General features: G+C 36.3%; 2 protein-coding genes across 3 annotated transcripts; one reads left to right on the forward strand and one right to left on the reverse strand.

Moving 5' to 3' along the window:
* The first annotated feature begins 684 nt into the window (after positions 1–684).
* LOC140769399 (uncharacterized) lies at positions 685–16,034 on the forward strand. Of its 2 annotated transcripts, none has more exons than XM_073110108.1 (11): positions 685–1,180; positions 1,249–1,398; positions 6,829–7,043; positions 7,139–7,209; positions 7,294–7,456; positions 12,748–12,922; positions 13,307–13,456; positions 13,573–13,661; positions 15,134–15,173; positions 15,477–15,546; positions 15,653–16,034. In XM_073110108.1, exons 1-11 carry the CDS (start codon positions 889–891, stop codon positions 15,699–15,701), a joined length of 1,464 nt encoding a protein of 487 aa, XP_072966209.1. In that variant the 5' UTR covers positions 685–888; the 3' UTR covers positions 15,702–16,034. The 2 variants fall into 2 exon arrangements, with proteins under 2 accessions (XP_072966209.1, XP_072966208.1); XM_073110107.1 differs by having other exon boundaries at positions 687–1,180; positions 12,748–12,937; positions 15,653–16,027.
* Positions 16,035–17,425: 1,391 nt separating this feature from the next.
* Positions 17,426–20,432, reverse strand: LOC140768664 (calcium-dependent protein kinase 29-like). The gene is made up of 8 exons (XM_073109020.1): positions 19,669–20,432; positions 19,370–19,493; positions 19,115–19,258; positions 18,858–19,010; positions 18,550–18,665; positions 18,292–18,459; positions 17,946–18,176; positions 17,426–17,830 (listed from the first exon to the last, which is right to left on the reverse strand). The coding sequence occupies exons 1-8, from the start codon at positions 20,203–20,205 to the stop codon at positions 17,702–17,704; spliced, it is 1,602 nt and encodes a 533-aa protein (XP_072965121.1). The 5' UTR covers positions 20,206–20,432; the 3' UTR covers positions 17,426–17,701.
* Positions 20,433–23,170: the final 2,738 nt, after the last annotated feature.

Consider the following 23,170-nt stretch of genomic DNA (forward strand, 5'->3'; position numbering starts at 1 on the left):
GTAATATCCCCCTCAGACCAAGCTTCATTATTGTTTTCCAACTAATGAGATGAATTGTTATAATCGTCCAACTTTACAAGGTTGGGTGAGTACCCACTTGCAAGTGCAACTCCAATTTCAAGTGAATTTATTATGGGCAAATTGTTTGGTTGTTCATACGTTAGCTTAACTTGGTTGTTTGGTTTGACTCAATTCAATAGCTTAAAGATGTGTTAGTTTGGAGAAGTAGTTTGGTGGCACATGACTTGAAGTGATGGCTCGTCATAGTAACAACTTGGAACTTAGACTAGATGTCTTTATATGTTGGCCGGCTAAAAGTTTAGTAAAGCCTAATTGTTCTTATACCAAGGGAGAATTAGCCCAGCTCATATATAACCGTTGGGATATTAAATAATAAAAAAAGGAATCCCTATGGGGTCCCAGGGGTGACACTAGGTTAGATTGACTCTTATCTGATGTCCTATCGAATCTGATTCAGATCAAATTTGGGTACAAAATTTCTACTCGATTTTGATAAAGGTAAAAAACTTGGATACGGATATGAATACAGATAAGAGTTGGATATAATTTCCTAATTCGTTTGAACCACCATTTTCTAGCTGCTCTTGGCCAATCGCAGCCCTACGCGGATGGCCCAAATGCAAGATGGCCGATTCATTTATATGAGACGGCCGCTCGTGTTAGGCATCATTTCGGAAAATAACATGGATCCCACCTTTCCCCCCAAAGGAATCCCTCCTTTTGTCACCTTGTCAGCAAATCACTCGGATTGCAAAGAAAATCCTCTCCAGAAGAGAGTGTAAAAGTTTCCGTTCTTCACCTCCTCTTCTGTCACACCCAGGCACAGTCTCTCTGCGAAGCTATCAGTCAGTCCAAAGAGTTTTAAACATGGATTCCATCTCCCGCCCTTCTCGAAACCCTCTCCTCTCCTCCTCCAAACCCAACCACCCCTCTCGCTTCCCCTCCAATCCATCGAAATCTCTCGTCGCTTCCCCTTATCTCCAGATCCGACGGCCCAGATCTCTCCGCCCCCTTGCGCTCCGGCGATCCGAGCACGACGTCGTCGTCATCGGCGCCGGCATCATTGGATTGTCGATCACGAGGCATCTTCTTCTCCACTCCGATCTCTCTGTCGCGATCGCTGACGCCGGCGTCCCGTGCTCCGGCGCCACCGGAGCTGGTAAGTTGATCTGATCTTAGTTAGGTTGAGCTTCTTGGGTTTCGATCTAAGTGTTGTGATGTAATTAGGGCAAGGATATATATGGATGGGGCACAAGACTCCTGGGAGTGATACCTGGGAGCTGGCGAGGAGGAGCAAGCAATTGTGGGAGGAGTTGGCAGAGAGTGTGATACGAGATGGAATGGATCCTCAAGAAGTATTGGGTTGGAAGAAAACAGGTAGGTAATTGTTAAAATTAACCCTTTCTGGGATCTTTGGAATTTGGATTAGAAATTGCTGATTCTTAATAGTGAAATTTGCTTATGGACTGCATACATTTCACCGAATTTGGGTTCGTACCTTGCCTTTGTTTTTTTAACCAAAAGATGCCACTAGCATCCAGTTTCATTCAAAAATTAATATAAAGTGTCCCCAAAACTGGGAAACTATTTTTTTCGTCTGAAATACAATCTGAAAGAATTTTTAGGGACAGCTGGAATCTAGAATGAGAATTCCTAGGTCAATCAAATCAAACTTAATGGAAGACAGAAGCCAAATATATAGATAAACCAAAACATAACATGGCAAAAACATTAAAATTCTACGTGAAAAGCACCTATCAACTAACGGTAAAAACTAGGATCATAATTGACACACTATAATCATAGATACAAGATATACTTATAGTCTGTTCTATCGCTTGATATTCATGATTAATGGTTGAAGTTTTTTTTTGCGCACTAGGCTTCACGATAAGTTACTCCCCATACGTCAGATCACCAACTCCGCTAGAACCCACAGAGTCGAAAAAGCCTACGTCTCAATACTCCCTTGAGACACTAATACAGATGAACAATTCAAGATCTTTATAGATCATGGACTAAAATAATCTCTTTCCTTTACTCTTTGGTGGCACGAAAACTCCTCTGTACTCCTTTTGATGTGAAACAACCTGTGATCTTCATGACAACTTACGTCTTTTTTTTAGCATTGTGCCACAGCTCATAGAAGAAAAATCTAGATAAATATACATCATGAATTACTTTGTTTGGTCTTGAACTAGTCGATTACACAACCTAACACAACCAATCACCAATATAGTTTAACTGTAACAAAAAATTGGTCAATCTTCAGTCAGATCAATTGATCCAGGCATGATACCAGTTAGTTGATTGGTATTGGGTGGATGTCAGTGGATCCGTGTTGGGATTTGTGTCAAATATGTTAGATCCATAACATATCTGACTTGCATTCGGACTGAGGACATCCATTGATGTACTCATCATCCTCTTACTCTCTTTTTCTTTTTCTCCTAACTAAAGCCGGTGCTTCTCTGACACAGAGATTTAGCTCCAACGAGGTCTTTTCAATTCTGGTGATGTAGATCTAGCTTTGGTGAACTTCAGCGACCTCGCGTATGTGTTTTTATTCCTTTCTTTCCCTTTTCTTTTTCACTATAATTTTTTTCTCTCTCATCTCTTCTTCTTCTTCACCGTAGAAGCAGAAAAATGTGGTTTTTTCTTCTTTCGGTTCTTCCATTCTCTCTCTTCTTCTTCTTTACTGCATAAGCAGTAGAATTTTTTTTCTTTTTTTCTTTTCAGTTCTTCCACTCTCTCCATCTCTTTATCTTTGTCTTCTTCACTGCAAAAGTAGAAATTATTTTTTCTTTTCGGTTCTTCTACCCTCTCTCTCTCTCTTCTATTATTCTTCTTCTTCTACACTATAGAAGAAGCCAAACAATGACTTTTAATTTTTTGTTCTTTTTTTTCTTTCAGTTTTTCCACTATCTCTTAATTTTTTTTTGAGTAAGTGAGTACTTTTTTTATTTTTAAGTTTTTAGGTTTTATATGTGAATAGTTATCATTTTTTTATTTTCTTGTCATTTTTTCTAATTTTTTACAAAAATTTCAGCAATTTTAAATAATATTTAAAATTTTATGTAATTAAAAAATTGTCCAATTCGATATAGATGACCAATATGGCCGTTATGTATCGTTTTTCTCAGCAGGCGAATCCAGTCTTGAGTTTCGAATACTTGAGTTTAACAATTATTAGAAAACAGAACTAAACCATACACTATTACCACATTATATGGTAACTTCATGGAAAAGGAAACCACTAAACCATATCTTTATCCAAAATCATCCTTTTAGATTCCTCCGCCGTCTTCTCCATTTTGGATTTCAGCACCTCCTCTTGAGAGCCTGCCCAAAATAGATAGAGTGCTTTAATGCTGACAAGAATCCCACTTCCAATCTCTAGCTTTTCTCTTAGTAAAAAACATTTCGTTAATTTGTTCTTCTCCAACCAGATAGTCCATACCATTGAAGCACTTATATCTGCAATGCCTTACTGTTTTCATTTTTAACACAGAGTTATTCCTCAGCTCAAATATTTCTTATTGGTTTGGGTCCAGTAGCATCACATCCCCCTCTTTAGCTGCACCACCTCCACAGTTTAGGTGCAATCTCATCACAATCAACACACACAACTAGTTTCTCCTATGCACTTCCTTTTACACAAGTTATCTTTTGTCAATGTCTTATTATACTAAGCAGAGAAAAGCTCTTACTTTCAGAGTGATTCCCCATATCCCATTATAATAAGGAGGAAGTTTTCCACAATTATTCGGAAGTTTATACAGAGACCTCATTGTATATATCTCTTTCTTCTCAAATCTCCACTTCAAAATATCCCTTTTCCCTTCCTCCAGATTAAATCCTTCCAGCATACAATACAAGCCCTGTTCTTCTTTCATTAACTCATCACCCAATCTTCTTCTAAAGGTAATCTGCCATTCATGTATCTCTCACCACTGTGTCCTCATTCTACACAATCTAATAAAGTGTAGGAAACATAGGCAGACTACAGCTCTCACACCAGATACCAGTCCAGAATTTAATTCCATGAAATGGATGAAAAGAAGTCTGCAGTTAGTACTTAGTTTTCCAGTATAACTTAACTACATTATTGATGTAACTGAAGTGAAGTAATAAACTACTCCCTTTTTCTGCACCATCACTCACATAATGTTAGGCTTATCCTAACCTAGGGTGTGTTTTTGCTTGTTTGTTGGAAAATCTAAGATTCATCATTGAAAGTAGTTAACATGCAGGGTTTGAACCATGATTTTCCAAAATTTGGGATGTTATATGCAAACTACCCTTTGAAATACTTTCTTTTCTTGCTTAAATAATGGGTCATTTTAGGATGATAAGAAAGCAAAGCTCAATTATCAAGATACTAATTGTGCAGTCCATGCACATTTTTGTCTGGAAATGGGTAATGAGATCAAGTGTAAGATTTGATGGATCCTTTTGCTAAGAGTTGAATGATTAATACAAAAGGAAATGAATAACTGCATGTATGGTGTTGCGATATCAAGTTGATTAATCAATTGCATTCTTTTGTAAAGATAATTTCCTTACAGTTTTACTTTGATGGGAGAAACAATGGTTCCATTGTTTAGTTGTCTCAATCTTACATGGTACATTGATTTTATGCGGAATGTAGAATAGAATCAATTAATATTCTTTCTCTTTATATCTTTCTAAAGAAAAAAACCTATGTTTTCTATTAAGCATCAATATCTTCTGATGACATTAGGATATTAATCTTATCAGGCTGAAGAGGCTACCTCACGTCCTTTTCTCTTATGTTCAGTGTCCATAGTTTCCAGACAAAGTGGAAGACGAGAATCCCTAATATTCACATGTTGTTAACATGTGGAAAAAATTCCAGTAGAATCACAAAAGCGATTACCAAAAAGCAAACAAATTACAAGCTGATATCTAACTACTATTTACTCGTTAATAATAAGAATAAAGTAAGAACGAATATCATCAAAAAGTACTATTGCATTGATAAGTTAGCACTGAGTGTTTGACTTTTGAAATTTTCAGAACTAGTAAAAGCATTAAGAGATGTCCAGCTAGTATACTGATTGAAGGTCAATTTTAGCCTGGTATTAGTGCACCAAAAGTTTTTCATTTTTAATTCTGAAACTAATTTAGATCTGATAGGAGTTGAAAGAGAAACAACATTCTCGAAAAATCAGTACCATATGAGATGGAAGTTATGGACTTTCATAGACTTAAATTTAAGTGATAAGTAAGTCAATGATAAAGAAAGCAATTCTGATGAGAAATAATAGTAGACAAAAGAGAGATTAGAGGGTAAGAGGATGTGTAGAGAGAGAAGCACTTAGATCAAAAGTCACAAATATCATATTATATCTCACAAAACTCAGCTACATGACTCCTAAAAAGATCTAATGCTCTCTTTAAATCCTTGTACTGGAGCAATACTTGGTACCATGGATTTAAGTATCATACATTCCGATCTTTGTTCTGGTCAGCCATATTAAGTGACAAAACTAATACTTCTGGCACCTAAGACTGTATTTGGGCAGAGTGAGACCATGCCGCCAGATATCAACATGTTATGAAAAATTAAGTTTCAGGTAGCACAATGCTGAATAAGAGGATCCTGTATCTGAACTCATTTATATGCCGATTTCTAAGTTATATGGACATGAGATGTCCTGAGTGGCACAGAGCCACAGACTGTGCCACCCAATACTTGGGTCCATGCTCAGTACTGTACTACCATTATCCCTTCTCTTCTCTTCCTACTTTTTCTCTTTTAGCTCCCCTATCATTCAAGGATAAGAAATTCGCAAATAGCTATTTGAGGGAAGTGGCTATCATGTTTAGGTTGGACCTCTATTCTTTCTCACGCTTTGGTGTTTGCTTGGGAAAAAGAGGATAAAAGAGTAATTATTATTTTGTATAACAAATGGTGTTTGGTTGTAGAAGGTTGAATAAGAGACATGAATGGTTATCTATTTGTGTTAGTTACCAACTTCCTCTATGAGAAATAGTAATATAGAAGTTACAATATATTTGATTAGTTTATAAAATTCTGAAAAAAATAATGAATCATAAAAATGGGAAAAGTGGAAACGTCTCATAAGTATAATTTTATATTATTTTAGATTTTTGGAAATGTTCTTTTCATGTCCTTGCCTATCCTTTGTTATAAAATGTGGTCTATATGTAGCATGTGCACTCAATATCCTTTCTTACAACTTATAAACATTTTTTGTTGGCGGCTTCTACTTGCACTTCATAGAATCAAACCACTCAGAGCTATGTAACTCTTGATGCCAAGGTCGGGATGCCCCTTGCCTTTGTCACAACAATCCTTGACTAGGCCTATACTCCCAGCAATTTTGTGTCAATTATATGGATCCTTTTCTCTCTAATCATCACCATTTAGTCCAATGGTTTTGTATGGAACCATGTGTTACCATATCTTTTCTTATGCATTCATCCATGTTAGTGTTGCTCTTCCCACTCTCTTAAGAAACCTTCTGCTTTAATGAAATTATTCCTTCACCGTGCACTATGTGGTTTTGTTGGATATGTCCAAAGATTCCAAATTTTCTATATTAAATTATGAATGAATGATAGGAGCTTGTCCCATCTAACAATAAGTAGCAAACTTCCCAACGTAATTTGTTGCAATAATAATTTTTACCACCCTTTCTCGTGCAACCTATTGAAAGACACTGTAAATTTGACCAATTTAATATTTTCTTTTAAGTTGGATTATATATTAAAATCTTCCTTTGGTAGGACTAAACTGATGTTAAATTTGATTAATAGGAAGCCTATTGGTCGGTAGAACATCGGAAGAGTTATCTATGTTGGAGGAAAGGGTCAAGGTTCTGTCCCAAGCAGGGTTGAGAGCAGAATACTTATCTGCCACTTCATTGCAGTCAAAGGAACCTGCACTTGAAGTTGGAAAGGAAGGTGGAGCTGCATATGTACCAGATGACTGCCAGCTGGATGCCTTCCAGACTGTTTCTTTTATTGAAAAGGTCCCTCCTCTCCCTATTGATTATTGTGGTTTACTGGCAAAAATAAATGTTAAATGTAATTTTAAATTGATAGAAAATATCGTTTTATGTAATAGGGTAACAAGTATTTTGCTCCAACAGGAAGATATGCTGAGTTCTACAATGATCCTGCCATTGGCTTATTAAGGTTTGTTAATTTATGTTTTGAAAGATTGTTCTGGTGTCAGTTGCTATTTTAAATTGTTTGTCTTTTTGTTCTCATACAACAAAGATCTCAGAGAAGTGGAGCAGTTGAAGCTGTTCAAACTTCCAAGAACATCTTATATGGTACAAAGGCAATTGTAATTGCTGCTGGTTCCTGGAGCGGATCTTTAATGCGAATCCTTTTTGCAGAACCGTATATTGCACCAGATATTCCTGTCAAGCCTCGAAAGGTGACACTTTGGAATTCATAGTGGCTCAAATTTTGTTTTCTTATACTGCTTGTTTGCTCATGTGAATGAATCTTGACAAGGGGGGCTGCATATTAACGGTTACTTTGAAATGATTTATGTAACTTACACCTTTCGCCAAGGTAAAGTTAGTCAAAAGAACATTTTAACAGCCATCTGGATAACTTTTATGGTAATGATATAAATTGGACATCAAGCAAACAGATGCATGGTTCGATGGCTTTCATGAGATACAAACAACTACACTCTATTTGTTCATTTTTGTCAAATATAACCATGAAGCAAGTCAGATGGTCAAAAGAAATGAGATAATATTCCTATTCCCTTTAAAAGGTTACGTTGTTTTCATAAAACTGCTTCACAGCTAGTTATAATGGTTGTCCCTTTTATGGTCCAAGCTCCAAAGTATCTAGAAACTCATTTCTGAGCTCTGGGGTCATCGTGATGGGTGTACCTTGCATGCTATTTCCCTGTTGTCAGCGATGGTAATCTCTATTATTGTGAGTTAGTTGATAGTTAAGTATTGTGAGTGAGAAAAGATCAAGAAATTTTTGTCCTCAGGTATGAGGAATCTACCTTGTAGGGACGATATCTTGAGAGACTGAAGAAATATATACACTTCAAAAGAGCTCTCAGAGGCTACCCATGGTATATAATATATATGCATAATAGAATCTGTCAATATGGTGTTACCTTTGGAACACTGCCACCTTTAGGACATTGAGCTGACAAAAAGTTCTCTTTATGATAGGGCATGTAACAAAATTGCTTGATTATTGTCCTAGAATTAAACTTGAATCATCGCTCTGACATGGTAATGATAGCAACATATAAAGGGCATACATCCCTTACGAATTACGATAGCTTAATCTTCGTTGTTAAAGTTTATTATTAATGCCTTAACTCCAAGTTGGTATATTGATGACTTTTCAGATCCTTGTAGGTAACTTAGGTTTTAGCATTCTATTTAGAGCAAAGTTGTATTAAGGAATGGCCTAGAGTTACTGCTGGTGAGCATGGAATTCATTTCTTATTTAGAATCATAATCCAGTTGGAGAGTTTGGCATTTTTCTAAGCAGTTCCAAAACAATTATCAGAAAATGCAATCTGCACAAGAGAACCAGATAAAAACATTAAAAAGATTCAGATCAAAGAGCCAGTCATCCCCCATCATTTACCAAGGATTGCATTTGATCTAATAACGAACTGCCTGTCAAATATGCTTCAATCAGTTATGTATCATAAGATGACTGTTCAATGACTATTTGCCATAGTGAACTAATATATCAATATTGTTTAATGGTGAAAATAAGTCCAGTTTAGGCTTTCAAAAATGAACATGTTTAGATGATCAATTTCCAATTTTGAATCTGATCACTAGAAAAATCAACTCCAAGTTGAGGCTTCTGAAACTGAAAGGGTTAGATTATCAATGTTTCTATCCATGCAATTCCTTATCTAGGAATTCAAGTGTCTTATTTATCTTTTGCTGATTAAAACAATTTTAAAACATAATCATGAAACATGTTCTGGTCTTTTTCTTGATAGAGTGAGGAGTTGCTTCATTAGGTTGTACCATTACTCTTATGGGGAAACTATATTTTACTGTGGTTAGATCTGAGCTCATTTCACCCCCATATAGTTTCATTTGTTATTTTACCTACTTATAATTATATCCAAACTAAAATCTTTACATCTTTTGATCATATTTGGCCATAGTTAGAAACAATGTTCTAGAGGATTTGATAAGCTTTTCAATCAAGATTTCGAAACTCAATATCGGGATCGGAATCAACTGTTAGAAAAAAATAATACGTATCGGCCGTATCAGCTGTACCGGTCATATCGATCGCTTGTTTCGGATCAGACTATTTTTAATTTTGTAAAACTCTAATATTATTTAAAATGCAGAATTTATTTTAAAAATATATCATAAATAATAGAAAAAAAAATTAATCACATATGTACTTTAAAAACTAAAGAAAAAACTCACTCAAACTATAATGATTTGAATTAGACAAATTTTTATATTCGTAAATTATTACTTCAAAACAACATGAAGAGAGAGATCCCTCTTCATAGTTGTTCTATAGCAGTAAGAAAAGAAGAGTTAAAAAATGGGTGGAAAAGAAGGAAAAAAAAACTCATTTGAGTTCACTGAAGTGTGGACTAGCTAGAGAGGCTCATCAGAACGATTGCCAAATGAACTTGGTGAAACATGAGAATTAGAGACAGAGAGTAAAAACTAAAAAGAAAGCAGTTGATGATAGTAATTATTAATGTTTCCTAGGTTTAGATACATTTTAGATTCGACTTGAATCTAAAAGAAATTAATTTCAGCCGATATTGTTATTTTCATCCGATATGGTTAGACGGATTGATTGATACTGGCTGAAACCGACTGATATTGGCCAAAATTGGATCGAAACCGATCTGACCGGGGTCGGGTATGGTTGATCCCAATCCGGATCGGGTGATCCGACTCAGGATCGGCCGATTTTGGGATCCATTCTCTCAATGCATCTAAGATAATATCGATTGGATTTGAGATAATAGAGGTGTGACAAAAATATATATCTATTTAATATATTTGTCATATCTTTGTTATCTAAAATTTGATCGATATTATTTCGGATGCGTTGGAAATGTTATTAAATTCTTTAGAACTTTGTTTCGAATGAGCATCTTAATTCGTCTTGTAACTTAGTTAAATATTTTAAAAAAGTAATGATTTTGTCGTAGTCTAAACCACGAGGGTAAGTCGATACAAATAAAACTATAGGGGGTGAAGTGAATTTAGACCTAAACACATGGGGTAAAATGTAATCTTCCACAATGTAACCTTGAGGATGAATATCATGCACTGGATTTATATTGATGGCTGTAATCATTGATCACTAGTTTGTGCCTGCTTGGCTATAGTGTTTAGAAGGCTGTAATCTGGTCTGAATTTATATGTTGATATTCTTCCTGATATATTTAGGTTGGAAATTTGGAACATCTCACATTCAAAATGTTTTTAGTAAGTAATTATTCATTTAGGTGGCATCCAGTTCATCCATAAGCAAGAAACAAAGAGTTTATATACAATACCATAACTAGAGGGGTATGATAACTCTAGCACACCACCTAACCTACGAATCTACAATAGGAAAAATGCGCATATTTTAAAGTTATGCACATTGACCACGCTTATGCGTACTTCTAGAGAGAGAGAGAGAGAGAGAGAGGTGTTTGATTGTTATTCGTCAATAAGGGAGGGTTAATTCATGAATACTCTCCCTTATGCGTAATTCGTGGCTAGTTATATTCTCATTCTTATTCTTGTTTTAGAGGGTAGTTATCCTTAATAGAGGGTATAATCATAACCATGAACAGAGAGTTGCTTAGTTGTTGAAATGTGTGTAAGGAGGGTGGATTGTAAGAATGGAAGACAAATACTGAAAATGTCCTTGATGCTCTAGAAAAGTGTTAATGTTCTTCTGTTTTGGGGGTATCTTGGTAACCGGCTATGTTAAGAGAAAACCTGTTTATGTCCCTTCTCCCAATTCCAAGCCTAAGTTGGAAAACGAGTATAAGAGGGTCACATGAGGACTTTTAAGTAGGTTTTCACTTATACCAAATTTAGGTAGTGTTTGGCTCCCAACCATGAATAAGGGACCCCTAATCCATTAATAGAGGTCCTCGTTCTTTAACCAAACGCTACCTTAAAGTTGTTTAAGTGTCCACAGTAAGGGACAATGAATTGCGATGATTTATAGGTTTTCTGAATGATGAATTGATGATGAGTTCGTGATATTCCTTAGTCCCTTTTATTTATTTTAATATACTTCATAGTATCTTAATTGTTCTACATTATTCTTTGTACTTCTCTTTTTTTCATAATACATCCAACTTTGAGCGAGTATAATACTGTAATCTTTACCACAGTCAACCATTCAATGGCTAGTTCTACATTGGTCCACCTCTATCTTGTAACATGTATTCTCTTGAGATTACACCATATTTTATCTGATTATTTCACAATATGGAGATTCCTAAAGAATTCATTTCTACGATTCTAGCCCTGATGAGACAAATATGCAATATTTCTCTGAATGTTCATCCTTTTTTTCTTTTCCACAGATTCCAAAAGTTTTGTATGTTCCATTTGCTGATGACATATTTAACTTTGAAGATCATTAACAAATATGTAACTATTTCTTCTTTCTCATCGATTTGTAAGCCTTTATAATGACTAGCATTCTTCATTAAGTACTACTGTTCTGGGAGTCAATTGAATACCAGAAGAATATCTTGTTCCTGTACAATGAACTACCATTTGGGGTGGTATCTTGTTGTTGTTTTCAATAATATATGATTGATTCTCATGACGTTGATATCCATTTCAGATATCTGTTTCTGCCCTGTTCTAATAGACTTTATAGTCAACCAATAGTAGCCCTTTTCTGATCATGTTTATATTGGTAATCGGCTGTTCTCTGAAAGGTGCTTGGTTTTATTGGACTTCTTTGATTGGTGAATCTGATATTCATAATTGATTGATGATATATTAGTGTCTTTGTTTTACACTTAGATCTCAGCTACAGTGACAAAATCTTGTCTCATTGACCACAAGGCTTGCCTCTTCCACCTTAGGGTAACGCTGAGCACTTTTGCCTCTCCAATCCCACATTTGCAAGAGCTTTGTGCACTACCACATTGTCTTTTTTTTTACCTAATTGCCACTGAAAATTCTCCAAATATCACAATTGCCACTATTTTTTCAAAACATCTAGTTGCCATTAAAATCATTTAGATCTTTTAGAAATTCCATTCCTTCAGATTTAGTTGTTCATGGTTAAAAATGAAGCTAGATTGTGAAAGACCATTTTACCTCATATAAAGCAATTCAAAAACTATTTGATGTTACTTGATATTGCAGTAAAAAAGATATCTTTTTTTGATACAAGAGAACAAATCAGCAATTTAACCCTCTAAAGTACAAGAAAGAAGGCTATTTTGGTCGTTTAGATGCAACAGTTTACTTTAATAGATGACTGTCAAGAATATTCTACAAGCATTCCTTAAAAAGATTACCATAATGGCAATTTTGCAAGACTTCAATGGTTTCAATGGAAATTAATATTTACGGTTAAGTTAATATCTTATTCATTTGTATCTTTTTCCATTCTTGTGGAAATCAGAACTCCATTTCTGAAACTGCTGGAACTTTATCATTCAACATTCAACCTTGGTAATGACGAAAACTAATTTCCATCTCATGTCTCTAGGGCCACCTTCTTGTGCTGGAGAACTTCAACAAGATCAGACTGAATCATGGCCTTATGGAGGTAGGATATATTGATCACCAGACAGCTACTTCATCAGATATGTCTTCTTCAGGAGTAGCTGATGATGACCGGAACGTATTATCCATATCAATGACTGCCACGGAAGATGTGAAGGGTAATCTAGTTCTAGGTAATTAGAATATCATCATAATTCTATAGTTGGGACAAGCCTACTTTTCATATATTGGGTGTGCATCTATAACGCATATTCTGAAGTAGAATTCTTTTCTGACTATCAAACAAACAAACAAACATATTTGTTAAAATTCTTTGTAGTTTGTAGATGCTAGAGAGGCTGTGTCCAGCATCCCTATCTCATCCTTCATTTTCCTTTTTCATCGGATTAAAATAGCTTTTATTAAGGTAAGGATTTTCTAGTGCATTATGATATATTGCCTTCATCTTCTCCTGCTAATCTACTCTAGCTTTGCTTGCAATCATGGATTTCTATCTATAATCAGTAGCTCACTAAGGTGCTAATTGTTAATTTACATCACAGGGAGCAGCCGTCAGTTCACTGGATTTTGTAGAGAAGTAGATGAATCAATTATCAAGCATATATGGGAGCGAGCAGGGGAATTCTTTCCTGCCTTGAAGTCTATATCTCCTGATGTAAAACAGAACATAAGAATTGGACACCGACCTTACAGTAAGTTCAAACCTTATTATGGTTGCATAGTTTGCTTTCTTTTATTTCATTAATTTGTTGTCTCTTCTTTATAAATATGTAGAATGAAAAATGTAAAATCCTCATGCTTATTTCAGTGCCAGATGGGAAGCCAGTTATTGGGCCAGTTCCAGGTTTGCCAAATGTTCTACTTGCTACTGGACATGAAGGAAGTGGACTTACCTTGGTAACTTTATAACTTACTGTATACTTCAGTTATTCCAACAACCACTAGATCGTTTAGAGTTATCTTGTGTGTTACACATTAAGACCCAACTACCCAAGGACTACCGCCATGCTGAGGCATGGCACGGCCAGCATGGCAAACAGTAAGAAAGGAGAAATAGGATAGAGAAAAGGAGGACGAAGCATATTACATACCTTACTGGTTCTGTGCCATCACGGCCGTTGAGATCTTCCCTCCCTTTGCCTGCGGCATGCCCTAGATCAGAGAAGCAGCTCTGCTCTCTTGATTAGAGAAGAAAGATGCTATCCGGATAGTCTTAGTTGACGATCCGCTTGAAGCAGATTGTGAGTAAATCATGATCCATTTCAAATGGATCATCTTCTCCAGTGAGTGAAGGGGCAAATCGGTCCCTTATCCTTCTCCGACAGTGACAGGAGGCTTGAAGGGCCCTTCATTGCAGTCGAATGGCCGTTAGAAGGCATTTCGAAGCCGTCTATGTTGGTTCTAGGGGGGTGTTCTGTTGGCACCCCCATGCCACATGCCGGTCTGCAAAGCCATCCATGCGAGAACCTAAGTACGTCCTATTTGCATTTAGTCCGTGCAAGATATTTTCTCTATTTGAAGTGTTAGCTGAAAATCTGAAGGTATCATATGTCTAGTTTTTGCACTATGAGCAGGTCAATCCATGTTGAACTTGTACTCTTTTGGTTGATTCTACCTATGTCATAGTGTTTGTTTTGTTTACCTGCTTCTGTTCTTTTCTCTTTCTACTTTTTATTTTCCTTGTCAATAGTATTACTGCCAGTAGCTCAATTGCTCCGACTTCCAAGGAGGCCTTGATGTCAAGTCTTCTCCAGAAAAGAGACCTATATTGGTGCAAAAAGTTGGGATTACTATTCTGATGCTAGAGAAACTTAAAAAGTTAAAAATCGCACCATGTTTAATTGTCTAGGGCATCTAATAATTACAGGTGGAAAAAACTCTTTATTTCATTTGGACAAACATATGGTTGTCGGTCAGATCATGTTTATTTTCATAGTCAAATAGGGATGAGAAAATAGCTATTTCTCAGCACAGAGGCTAAATTAGTGCAGTAATTAATGCATTATACCTGCCTTGTGGTTATAAAAACGAAAGAAAATTCTTATTTACAGAGCATTCTTTGGAAATCCTTCAAAATTTACTTGCTTCTCCTATTTATCCTTTCCTTCAACCCAATTATAGCTTGGCTACTTGTGTATGCAAAAATATGGTGTTGATGTCCATTGGCCTTCATTTATCCTTCCATTGATGGTTAACCTATGACATGACAAGTTCGTTATTTCTGTTTGGTATATATTCTAGGCATAATGATTGTGGCAATTACACTTCCCTATGAAATGAGTAGAATTTATCCTATGCAATGTGTGTACGTTTTATGGTGACCGAGTTTCATTGTAACACTACTCTCTCCTTGATTGATTTCATTTCAGGCATTGGGTACTGCTGAAATGGTTGCTGATATGATCCTAGGTAATGATGGTTTAGTAGATCGCACACCGTTCTCATTCCACGGTAGATTTTCAGTTGACTCATAGATTACTTGCCAAATCTGTTCTGTATTGAGTTGTATTCTTTTGTCTTGTAATCGTGCTTCTATTGTCAATTATAATCTGGTAACAAACTGTATTTTTGTTGAACAAAAACTTTCCGGTGCAATTCTGGTTCTGCTGATTACCATTTCTAATTTTGTGGTAAATACATGTGCCAGGTCTAATGCTTTGAGGGTTTGACCAATTCCTTTGTCTTTTTTTTTTCCTCACTATTATTTGGTAGATGCTCATTTGCAGACCAGTATGTCAGTGGAATTTAATATTCCCCACAGGACGACTGAGTTATCTTACAGGTTGGTCCTTCGTACTCATGGATAGGTGGTGTGGCCTTTTCTTTAGTTGCAAATCAACATAATTTGCATTATTAAATTGTGTTTTATTACATGCAAAAATAAATAGGTACATGTGTGTAGATGTCCACATTCACGATGCTGACATTATGAGCTAAAGTACAACCAAACCCTCATTAATAGGGCTGTAAAAAGGAACAAGGATTACAGCTTGAAGTTGAGCTTGTTTTGCACTTAATCATCCTTGTATGTGACAAATGTAAGTTTGTTTCAGCCTTACATGGCAAATCTGAGTAGGAAACAGATTGCCGAACTTGCTGTGGCCCCGCCAATTTATGGTAGTATATCAATACATGATAAAATCTTATTTAAGCCACTGAAAGAGTCACCTGCAATGCATCAAAAGATTGCAGTTTGGTTGTAGATTACATGTGTGTATATATTTGAGAGAAGTGAGAAATTAATGGTGTCAGAACAGCGGAACTGATTGTTTAATAGAATAGATGATTTCTACCTCAGCTCGCTAAACTTTCTCTAGAAAATAATATTGTGAAGTTTATCTGGCCAAGTGTTTGTTTGCGTCATAAAGAATGTAGTCTAAGTTCATTTCTTTGCCATTTAGGAAACTCTTTTACTTTTCTTTTTTGCTCTTCCAAAGGCAATACCAGTTGCAATCTTCTGCATGCATGAACAAGGACTGAAAATGTGAAACTATGTGCTCACTCTGTTTAGAGTTTGTTGACTAAAATTTGTCTTCATAAAAAGTTATTTATGATTCTCCTCAACTCATCAAAGGGAGTTTATATTAGACAGCTTAGTTTTTACATCATAAGTTACGATAATTATGTCAAAACACTAACCTTTTCGTTTATTTGTGGAATAAGAATATGTTTATTTTAAAATAAGCTTTCTTATTCTGATGTAGTAACTAAATAAAATTTTAATTTATTTTAGTATACTAATTCAACATTCTCTCTCATTTTATTTTATATAACTTTTAAAAACTATTTATTAATAACCTAATATTATTATTTTATCCTTTAAGATGATAATATATAATTATTAGTCATATCAGTTATAGTTGCTATCTCCTCTCAAAAGCTAGCCCAGATACTCGCATAGTGTGAGGTATTACCTCACACACCCGATCGTGGGATTATAATCCCCCACATTATAGGGTTAGTGTAGGTTATTACTCTGCATACTTGCATGCGGGGTTATAACCTCGTATACCCGCATAGTGTGAGGTTATAACCTCGTATACTTGCATACGCATAATATGGGGAATTTTTTAAAATATTAATTTTCTCTTTTTTAAGGGTATTTTTGTTATTTAGATTAAAACATTACTAATTTAAATACTTTCATATCAACTTTATGTTACATAAAATGTAATTATTATTTTTATATTAATATTAAATTAAATATTAGAATAGCTTATACTACTATTAGCTCTCTTTTTCTAGTATTAAAAATTAAAATAGTTATACTTATTATACCCTTATTTGATTAGTGAACCCAGCCTTACAATTAAGCTATTCATAGTATTATGTGAAAAAAATATAATACTCCTTTTTCTTTAACAAACACTAAATTGTTAGAGCATTTTCTTTAACCTCTAAATATTTTAGCATTTTATTGATAATATAAACTGCTAAACAGTTCAAAATTTTTCCAGGCTAATAACGACGAGGCAGTTAGTTGTCGAAAAGAGACCTCTTTACACCAAAATGATAGAAAAAGTTTATAAGGAGACCCATTAAGGTCAAAAACTCCTTTTACAATAAGAATAAGGTTGACGTCAGGTACAGAGTATTGGTTCTTATTTCTTATTTAAATAATCGAGAATATGTTACAGTATTGTGTATACCATATGGAACATGATATTGGATTGCCTTAGATAAATGCACAAAACAATATAAAATTATTAGGAACATTATGTGAATATGAAAATAATTCACATATGAAAGTACAAAAAGAATAGGTACGTAGAGTAAGATATAAGGTTTGCAAATAGTTATTCATCAAAAAAAAAAAAAAAAAAAAAAAGGTTCGCAAATAGTTGAGTTCTGCTGTCTATTGTCCACTGATGGATTATTTGACTCAGTCATTATGTTCTCTTTGATTCTCTTCTCTCTTCTTTGCTGCAAGCAAGGAGTCAATTATCTTTGAACAATCTGTGACTGAGGGTACTGAAAACAGCTCGTGAGTACTGCCGTGAAGCATTCTTCCAGTCTGATCCAGCTTTCATCATGAGCTCAAATTCTTGATAGCTTATGCGACCATCCTAAAAGAATTCATGAGATGTTAGATTGAAGCACTAGAACTGAGGCCATATTTTGATCTACTCAACCATTCATTTGGCAAGATTTTAAGAGGATGATAGAGGACCTAAAACTAACCTTGTCCGTGTCTATGTCGGAGATAATCTCGCAGATCACCTGATCATTAGGACCAAGATCACCCTCAATCAAAGCTTCTCTCAACTCTTCCAACTCAATAAAACCACTCCCGTCCTTGTCAAAGAAATTGAATGCCTTGGTTAGGTGCTCCTCACTGCTGATCTTTCTAAGGTGAATTGAGACTGTCACAAACTCCTCACAGTCCAGCGTACCATTGCCGTCCGTGTCGGCCTGTAATCGAGAAAAAAAAGAAGAAGAAAAAGTCATGGAAATTGCTCTTATTTCAGTGTTACAGCAAAAAGGTATGTATGCCAGGAATGGAGTTTCAAGCAGAAGGATCACTGACTGCTTCTAATAACATCTTAATATCTGGCTCTGGAACGGGCTGGCCGATGATGTGTAGTCCCTCCTTAAGCTCTTCGAACGTCAGGTTCCCATTCTTGTCGGTGTCCATCATGTCGAAGATCTGCTTGATGTTAGCCACCTCTTCCACAGGCAAATTCTCCGCTACCACCTTCATTTCAAAGTTAATCTTGTATGAGTACTATATATTAACATGATGCAGTCTTCATTTGCAAGTAAAAGGTATGTATTATAAGGTTACTCGCAAGGCCTTCTTCTTGAACTTGTTCATGGCTGCGAATTGCTCAAGTCTGGATCTGACAGTCTCTCCAAGTGAAACATTTGGAGCCGTATCAGCATTCTTAAGCCAAGGATGGTCTTCATAGCAGAAACAAGAGGAACAGTTAGTTGATATTGTTGTTAAGAATGGCCATGCAGAAAATGAATAACAAACTGCATCACATTAAATGACCACTATTATTTGCTAGTGATATAGGCCTATGTAAACAGACAAGTTATATTCCAAATAACAATTAAATTTGCATGTCCTACTGTTGGATCCTAACATACCAAGAACTTCTTGCGCCGTCAAGCGCGTGTATGGATTAGGATCGAGCATGCTCCTCACGAGATGCTTAGCGTTCTCGGATACCTTTGGCCATGGTTCTCTCTCGAAATCGATAACCGACTGGATAATTGCCTGCGCAATGCCTTCGTCATTTTCTGCACTAGTTATACCAAAAGGAGATTAGGGATTAAACTCACATCATGTATGTTTTCAAACCTACGAATAAATTATACTGAAGATTTAAATTTAGTTTGTTTACCTGCCCAAAAAGGTGGAACTCCACACAACAAGATGTAGAGAATAACACCAGCACTCCATACATCTACCTCTGGCCCATAATTCCTTTTGAGGACTTCAGGCGCCATGTAATAAGGACTTCCAACTACTTCTCTGAAGCGTTGGCCTGCACTTGATGTGAAAATAAGCAAATGCAATAAATTTATGTAAGAAAACTAACACTGGATCAATTATATTGGAAGCAACTATTTTCTTGATACTAACTACAACGGCTTACCGGGTTTGAAGAACACTGAAAGGCCAAAATCTATTGCCTTGAGTGGGGAATTCTCTGATTTATTTGCAAAGAGAAAGTTCTCTGGTTTCAAGTCTCTGTGAATCACCCCATGCAAATGGCATAGCTGAAGAAGATATGTATACATATATAATAACACTCGGGTGTGCGGGGTAATGGAACGAGAATTTGTTCTAATATTGGGGCAAAAAGTTGGATATTGCCTTGGTTTGGCATTAAAAATAAATAAAAAGGTAATGGAAGGAGAAATTTTTTTTTTTTTTTTTTCCTTCACTACCTACCTGAACGACCTCGACGATGGTCTTTGCGACGGTGGCGGCGGCGCGCTCGGTGTACCTGCCCCTGGCAACGATCCGATCGAAGAGCTCCCCTCCCTCGCACAACTCCATGACGAGGTGCACCGCCTCTGCGTCCTCGTATGTCTCCCTCAGCCGCACGACGTTGGGGTGCTCCGGCATCCTCCCCATGATCTCCACCTCGCGCCGCACGTCCTCCGCGTCGGCTTTCCTCCGCAGCTTCCGCTTCGAGATCGACTTGCACGCGAGAGCCTCACCGGTCTCGGCGTCGGCGCACCGCCTCGTCACGCCGAACTCCCCGCGACCGAGCTCCGGGCCGAGGCGGTACCGGCGGAGGAAGGCATCGCCGTCGCCTGTGCCGGGGAGGACGGAGAGGGGGGAGACGAAGACGGTGCGGGTGTCGTCGGGCGAGGTGGAGGAGTTGGAGGCCGAGGAGGAGGAAGCGGCGGCGGAGGAGGGAAGGCAGCGGAGGTCGCGGGTGGGTTGGAAGGAACTAGAAGGGGCGGAGTAGCACCCGCCCATTAATCTTTCTTCTTTCCTTCCTTCTCCGGCAACCACCACTACCACCTTCTCATTAAACTTCTCCTTTTCTTTTTCTATCCTCCTCCTACTTCTTCTTCTTCTTCTTCTTCCTTCTTCTTCTTCTTCTTCCTTCTTCTTATCCTCTCCTTAATTTGCTTGGGTTTAAAACTTTTATTTTTTTCTAGCCTTTTGTCTTCCTGAGAAGTATATATTCTTGTGGATCTCCTGAGATCTCGGGCGCTTTTCTCGCTGAGGATTTCTTTTTAATTTGCATGGTTAGTACGTGACTACGTGATCTAGTTTGTATGAGAAAGTCTCGGTTGGTTAGTAGTTGGGTTTAGGGCGGGATTTTATCTTGATTTTCTTTTTAGAATTTCTACATAATTGAGATTAGGGAAAAAAAAGATTAATATCTACTCTTATATAAATCATTCAAATTGGTTCGAAAATATTTTAATGTTACTTTAGAACAACGATAAATTTCCCAAAGATTTCCAATGATTGCTGATATATATATATATTTTAAGAGAAAGTTGTAGACACATATTTCATTTATTAATTAAAGGCTACATAAATTAAAGAGACAAATAGAGACGTAGAGAACCTAAGATTAACTTACTAAAAGATACAAAACTCCAAAGGATTGCTAATATAAAACTAACTGGGTTAATAAGTTTGTAACTCACCAAATTAAATTCATTGTCTTGTATGCACACTTTGAACAGTAAAAAGAAACTCTTAGAAAAGTGTTAATGAGAAGAAATCTAGCTAAAGGTCTTTTAGGTGAAAAGTCTATAGATTGTTTTAGGTCTGCACACCAAACGACATACTTTTTTTTTTATATCACTTTCAATTTAGGTGGATACCGCATAAGGTGATACATGAAAGTTAAGTTTTAACCCTACATTTCCACATAGCACAAGTAATAACGCACTCAAATATTCGATTTGCCTGACTTTTTTCTATGGGTCCAGATCAAGGATTTTTAATCTACTGGCAGGGATTAAATTACGAGATTGAGCTTAGGCTTGATCATAACTCTAATGACTAGATTCGACATGAAGTAATTGATCGGATCCGACATGATGCAAGCCTTAGCAGATTTGACTATGCTTTATCTCTAAGAGAATTCATGAAATTTTTTTAAAAATATTATCTTATCTCTAAAATATATTTACTTTATCTCTACGAGATACTTCGGAGATCATCTTTTGGAGACGATTAGAGATCAATTCTCTATTTTAGATGGAACGTGTTGAATTGTTCTCATCTACATCATATTTAGAAGAGCTATGTCTCGAAGGTTACTGAAATAGAATAATGAACCTCGAGGGTTACTAAGGTTTAAAAATCTATTATGGGAAGTAGTGTGTTGGGTCGTGAGAATTAACAGGTGATCTATAAGCTTCTTGTTAACTGCTATAAGTTTGATAATTAGTTTCAATCTGAGTTTGTATCCGATGATTTTTATTCGATTTGAAGTTTTTTTACATAAATTTTTTGTATTTACGATTGTTTTTTCCACGTTTTGTTTCTTATATTTTATTATTAATAGTATGTGATATGTGCTAAAACGTTTATTATGTTTTTCAATTGTCTTCTTGGTCCTGTAGTGAGATTGCAAACTAAGTCTCATGGTTTAGGCCTTCAAAATTGCAATTTTAGAAAAGCTTAATCCTTTACTTAAGTAACAACCAAGGAATATTAAATTAGAACAAGGATGATTTTTAAAATACTTAAATTACTTTTTGGTGGAGGTATGACATCGTGATTAGATATGGTTTAAAACGATCTTGGTTAATTAGTGTGGGTCTATCTTATAATATTTTCTAAAATATTTTAGTAATTTAATCAGTAAAATTATATAAATTATAGGTCAAGATTAATGGTAACTAGTCGATGTACCAGTAGCCCTAAGCGTGCGAAAAGAAAGTAAGTAGGCAATTGTTTAGATTTTATTCTCCCATATCATAGAAAATATATAAATCAAATAACACATAAAAAATGTGTTTACAAGCTGTAATATTATACAAAATGCAAACATTCAATTGCTTTGACTCTTTCAATCATTTATGAATCTTCCAATGATTTCGTAATGATTAGATGATTGTGCTTCCTCTTTGGATGATCATGTCTGCCTCTATGGATTTCCTCCTATTTAAATCCAATGCCAAAAGTAGACTTGTATAAATACTGTAACATTGGTGGATGATCATCTTAGATAATTCAATCCCCTTTGGTAACTAATATCAACATATAAACCTAGTTCTCCTCTCTCCACCTCCTCCCTCCTCCTCCTCCTCCTTTGCCTCCCCTTTCTCCACCATCTCTCCTAGACTCAGATCCTCCTCTTTGCCTTCTTGGTTCTGATCCCCCTCCTTATCTTCCTGCTCCTAGTCTAACGCCTTTGATTTCCTAAATGGCTATTGGATTCCCGTCACCAACAACTCCCAAGCTTGCTTCCTTGTCCTCACCGTCCTTCGCCTCCTCCTCGATCTTGCCTCCATGGCCTCCATTGAGCCAATTAATAGAAGACAACAACACGGCCTCCGTGAGCAATAGTGCATGTGGGAGGAGCTACTATAGCCTATTCCCCTCGACATGCCTTAGGCCATGAAGTGTGACTTCAACGCCTACCTCAAGGTTGAAGAAAAAAAAGCTCTAGCACGGTTGTTCTTAGCCTAAAGTCAATCGCTTTTGCTGAGTTCATCGATGTACCAAGGCTATGTGATATAGGGTTTGAAGGTCTACCATATATATGGTGCAACAACCAGTGCGGCCCTCATCGTATTTGGGCAACTTAGATCGAGTCCTAGTGAATATGAGATGGCTTGGGCTCAACCCCTTAAGCAAGGTAAAATGCATTGGACAACGCACTGATATAACTGTTGGCTCCTTAGCCTCGACCCACCCATTCTGTTGTGAGCTCTTCTAGCTCAACTATGCAGAAAGCGAGAGGATTGCT

The sequence above is a fragment of the Typha angustifolia genome, chromosome 10, assembly GCF_048772165.1.
Source record: "Typha angustifolia cultivar Huaian chromosome 10, ASM4877216v1, whole genome shotgun sequence".
NCBI classification, from domain to species: Eukaryota; Viridiplantae; Streptophyta; class Magnoliopsida; order Poales; family Typhaceae; genus Typha; species Typha angustifolia.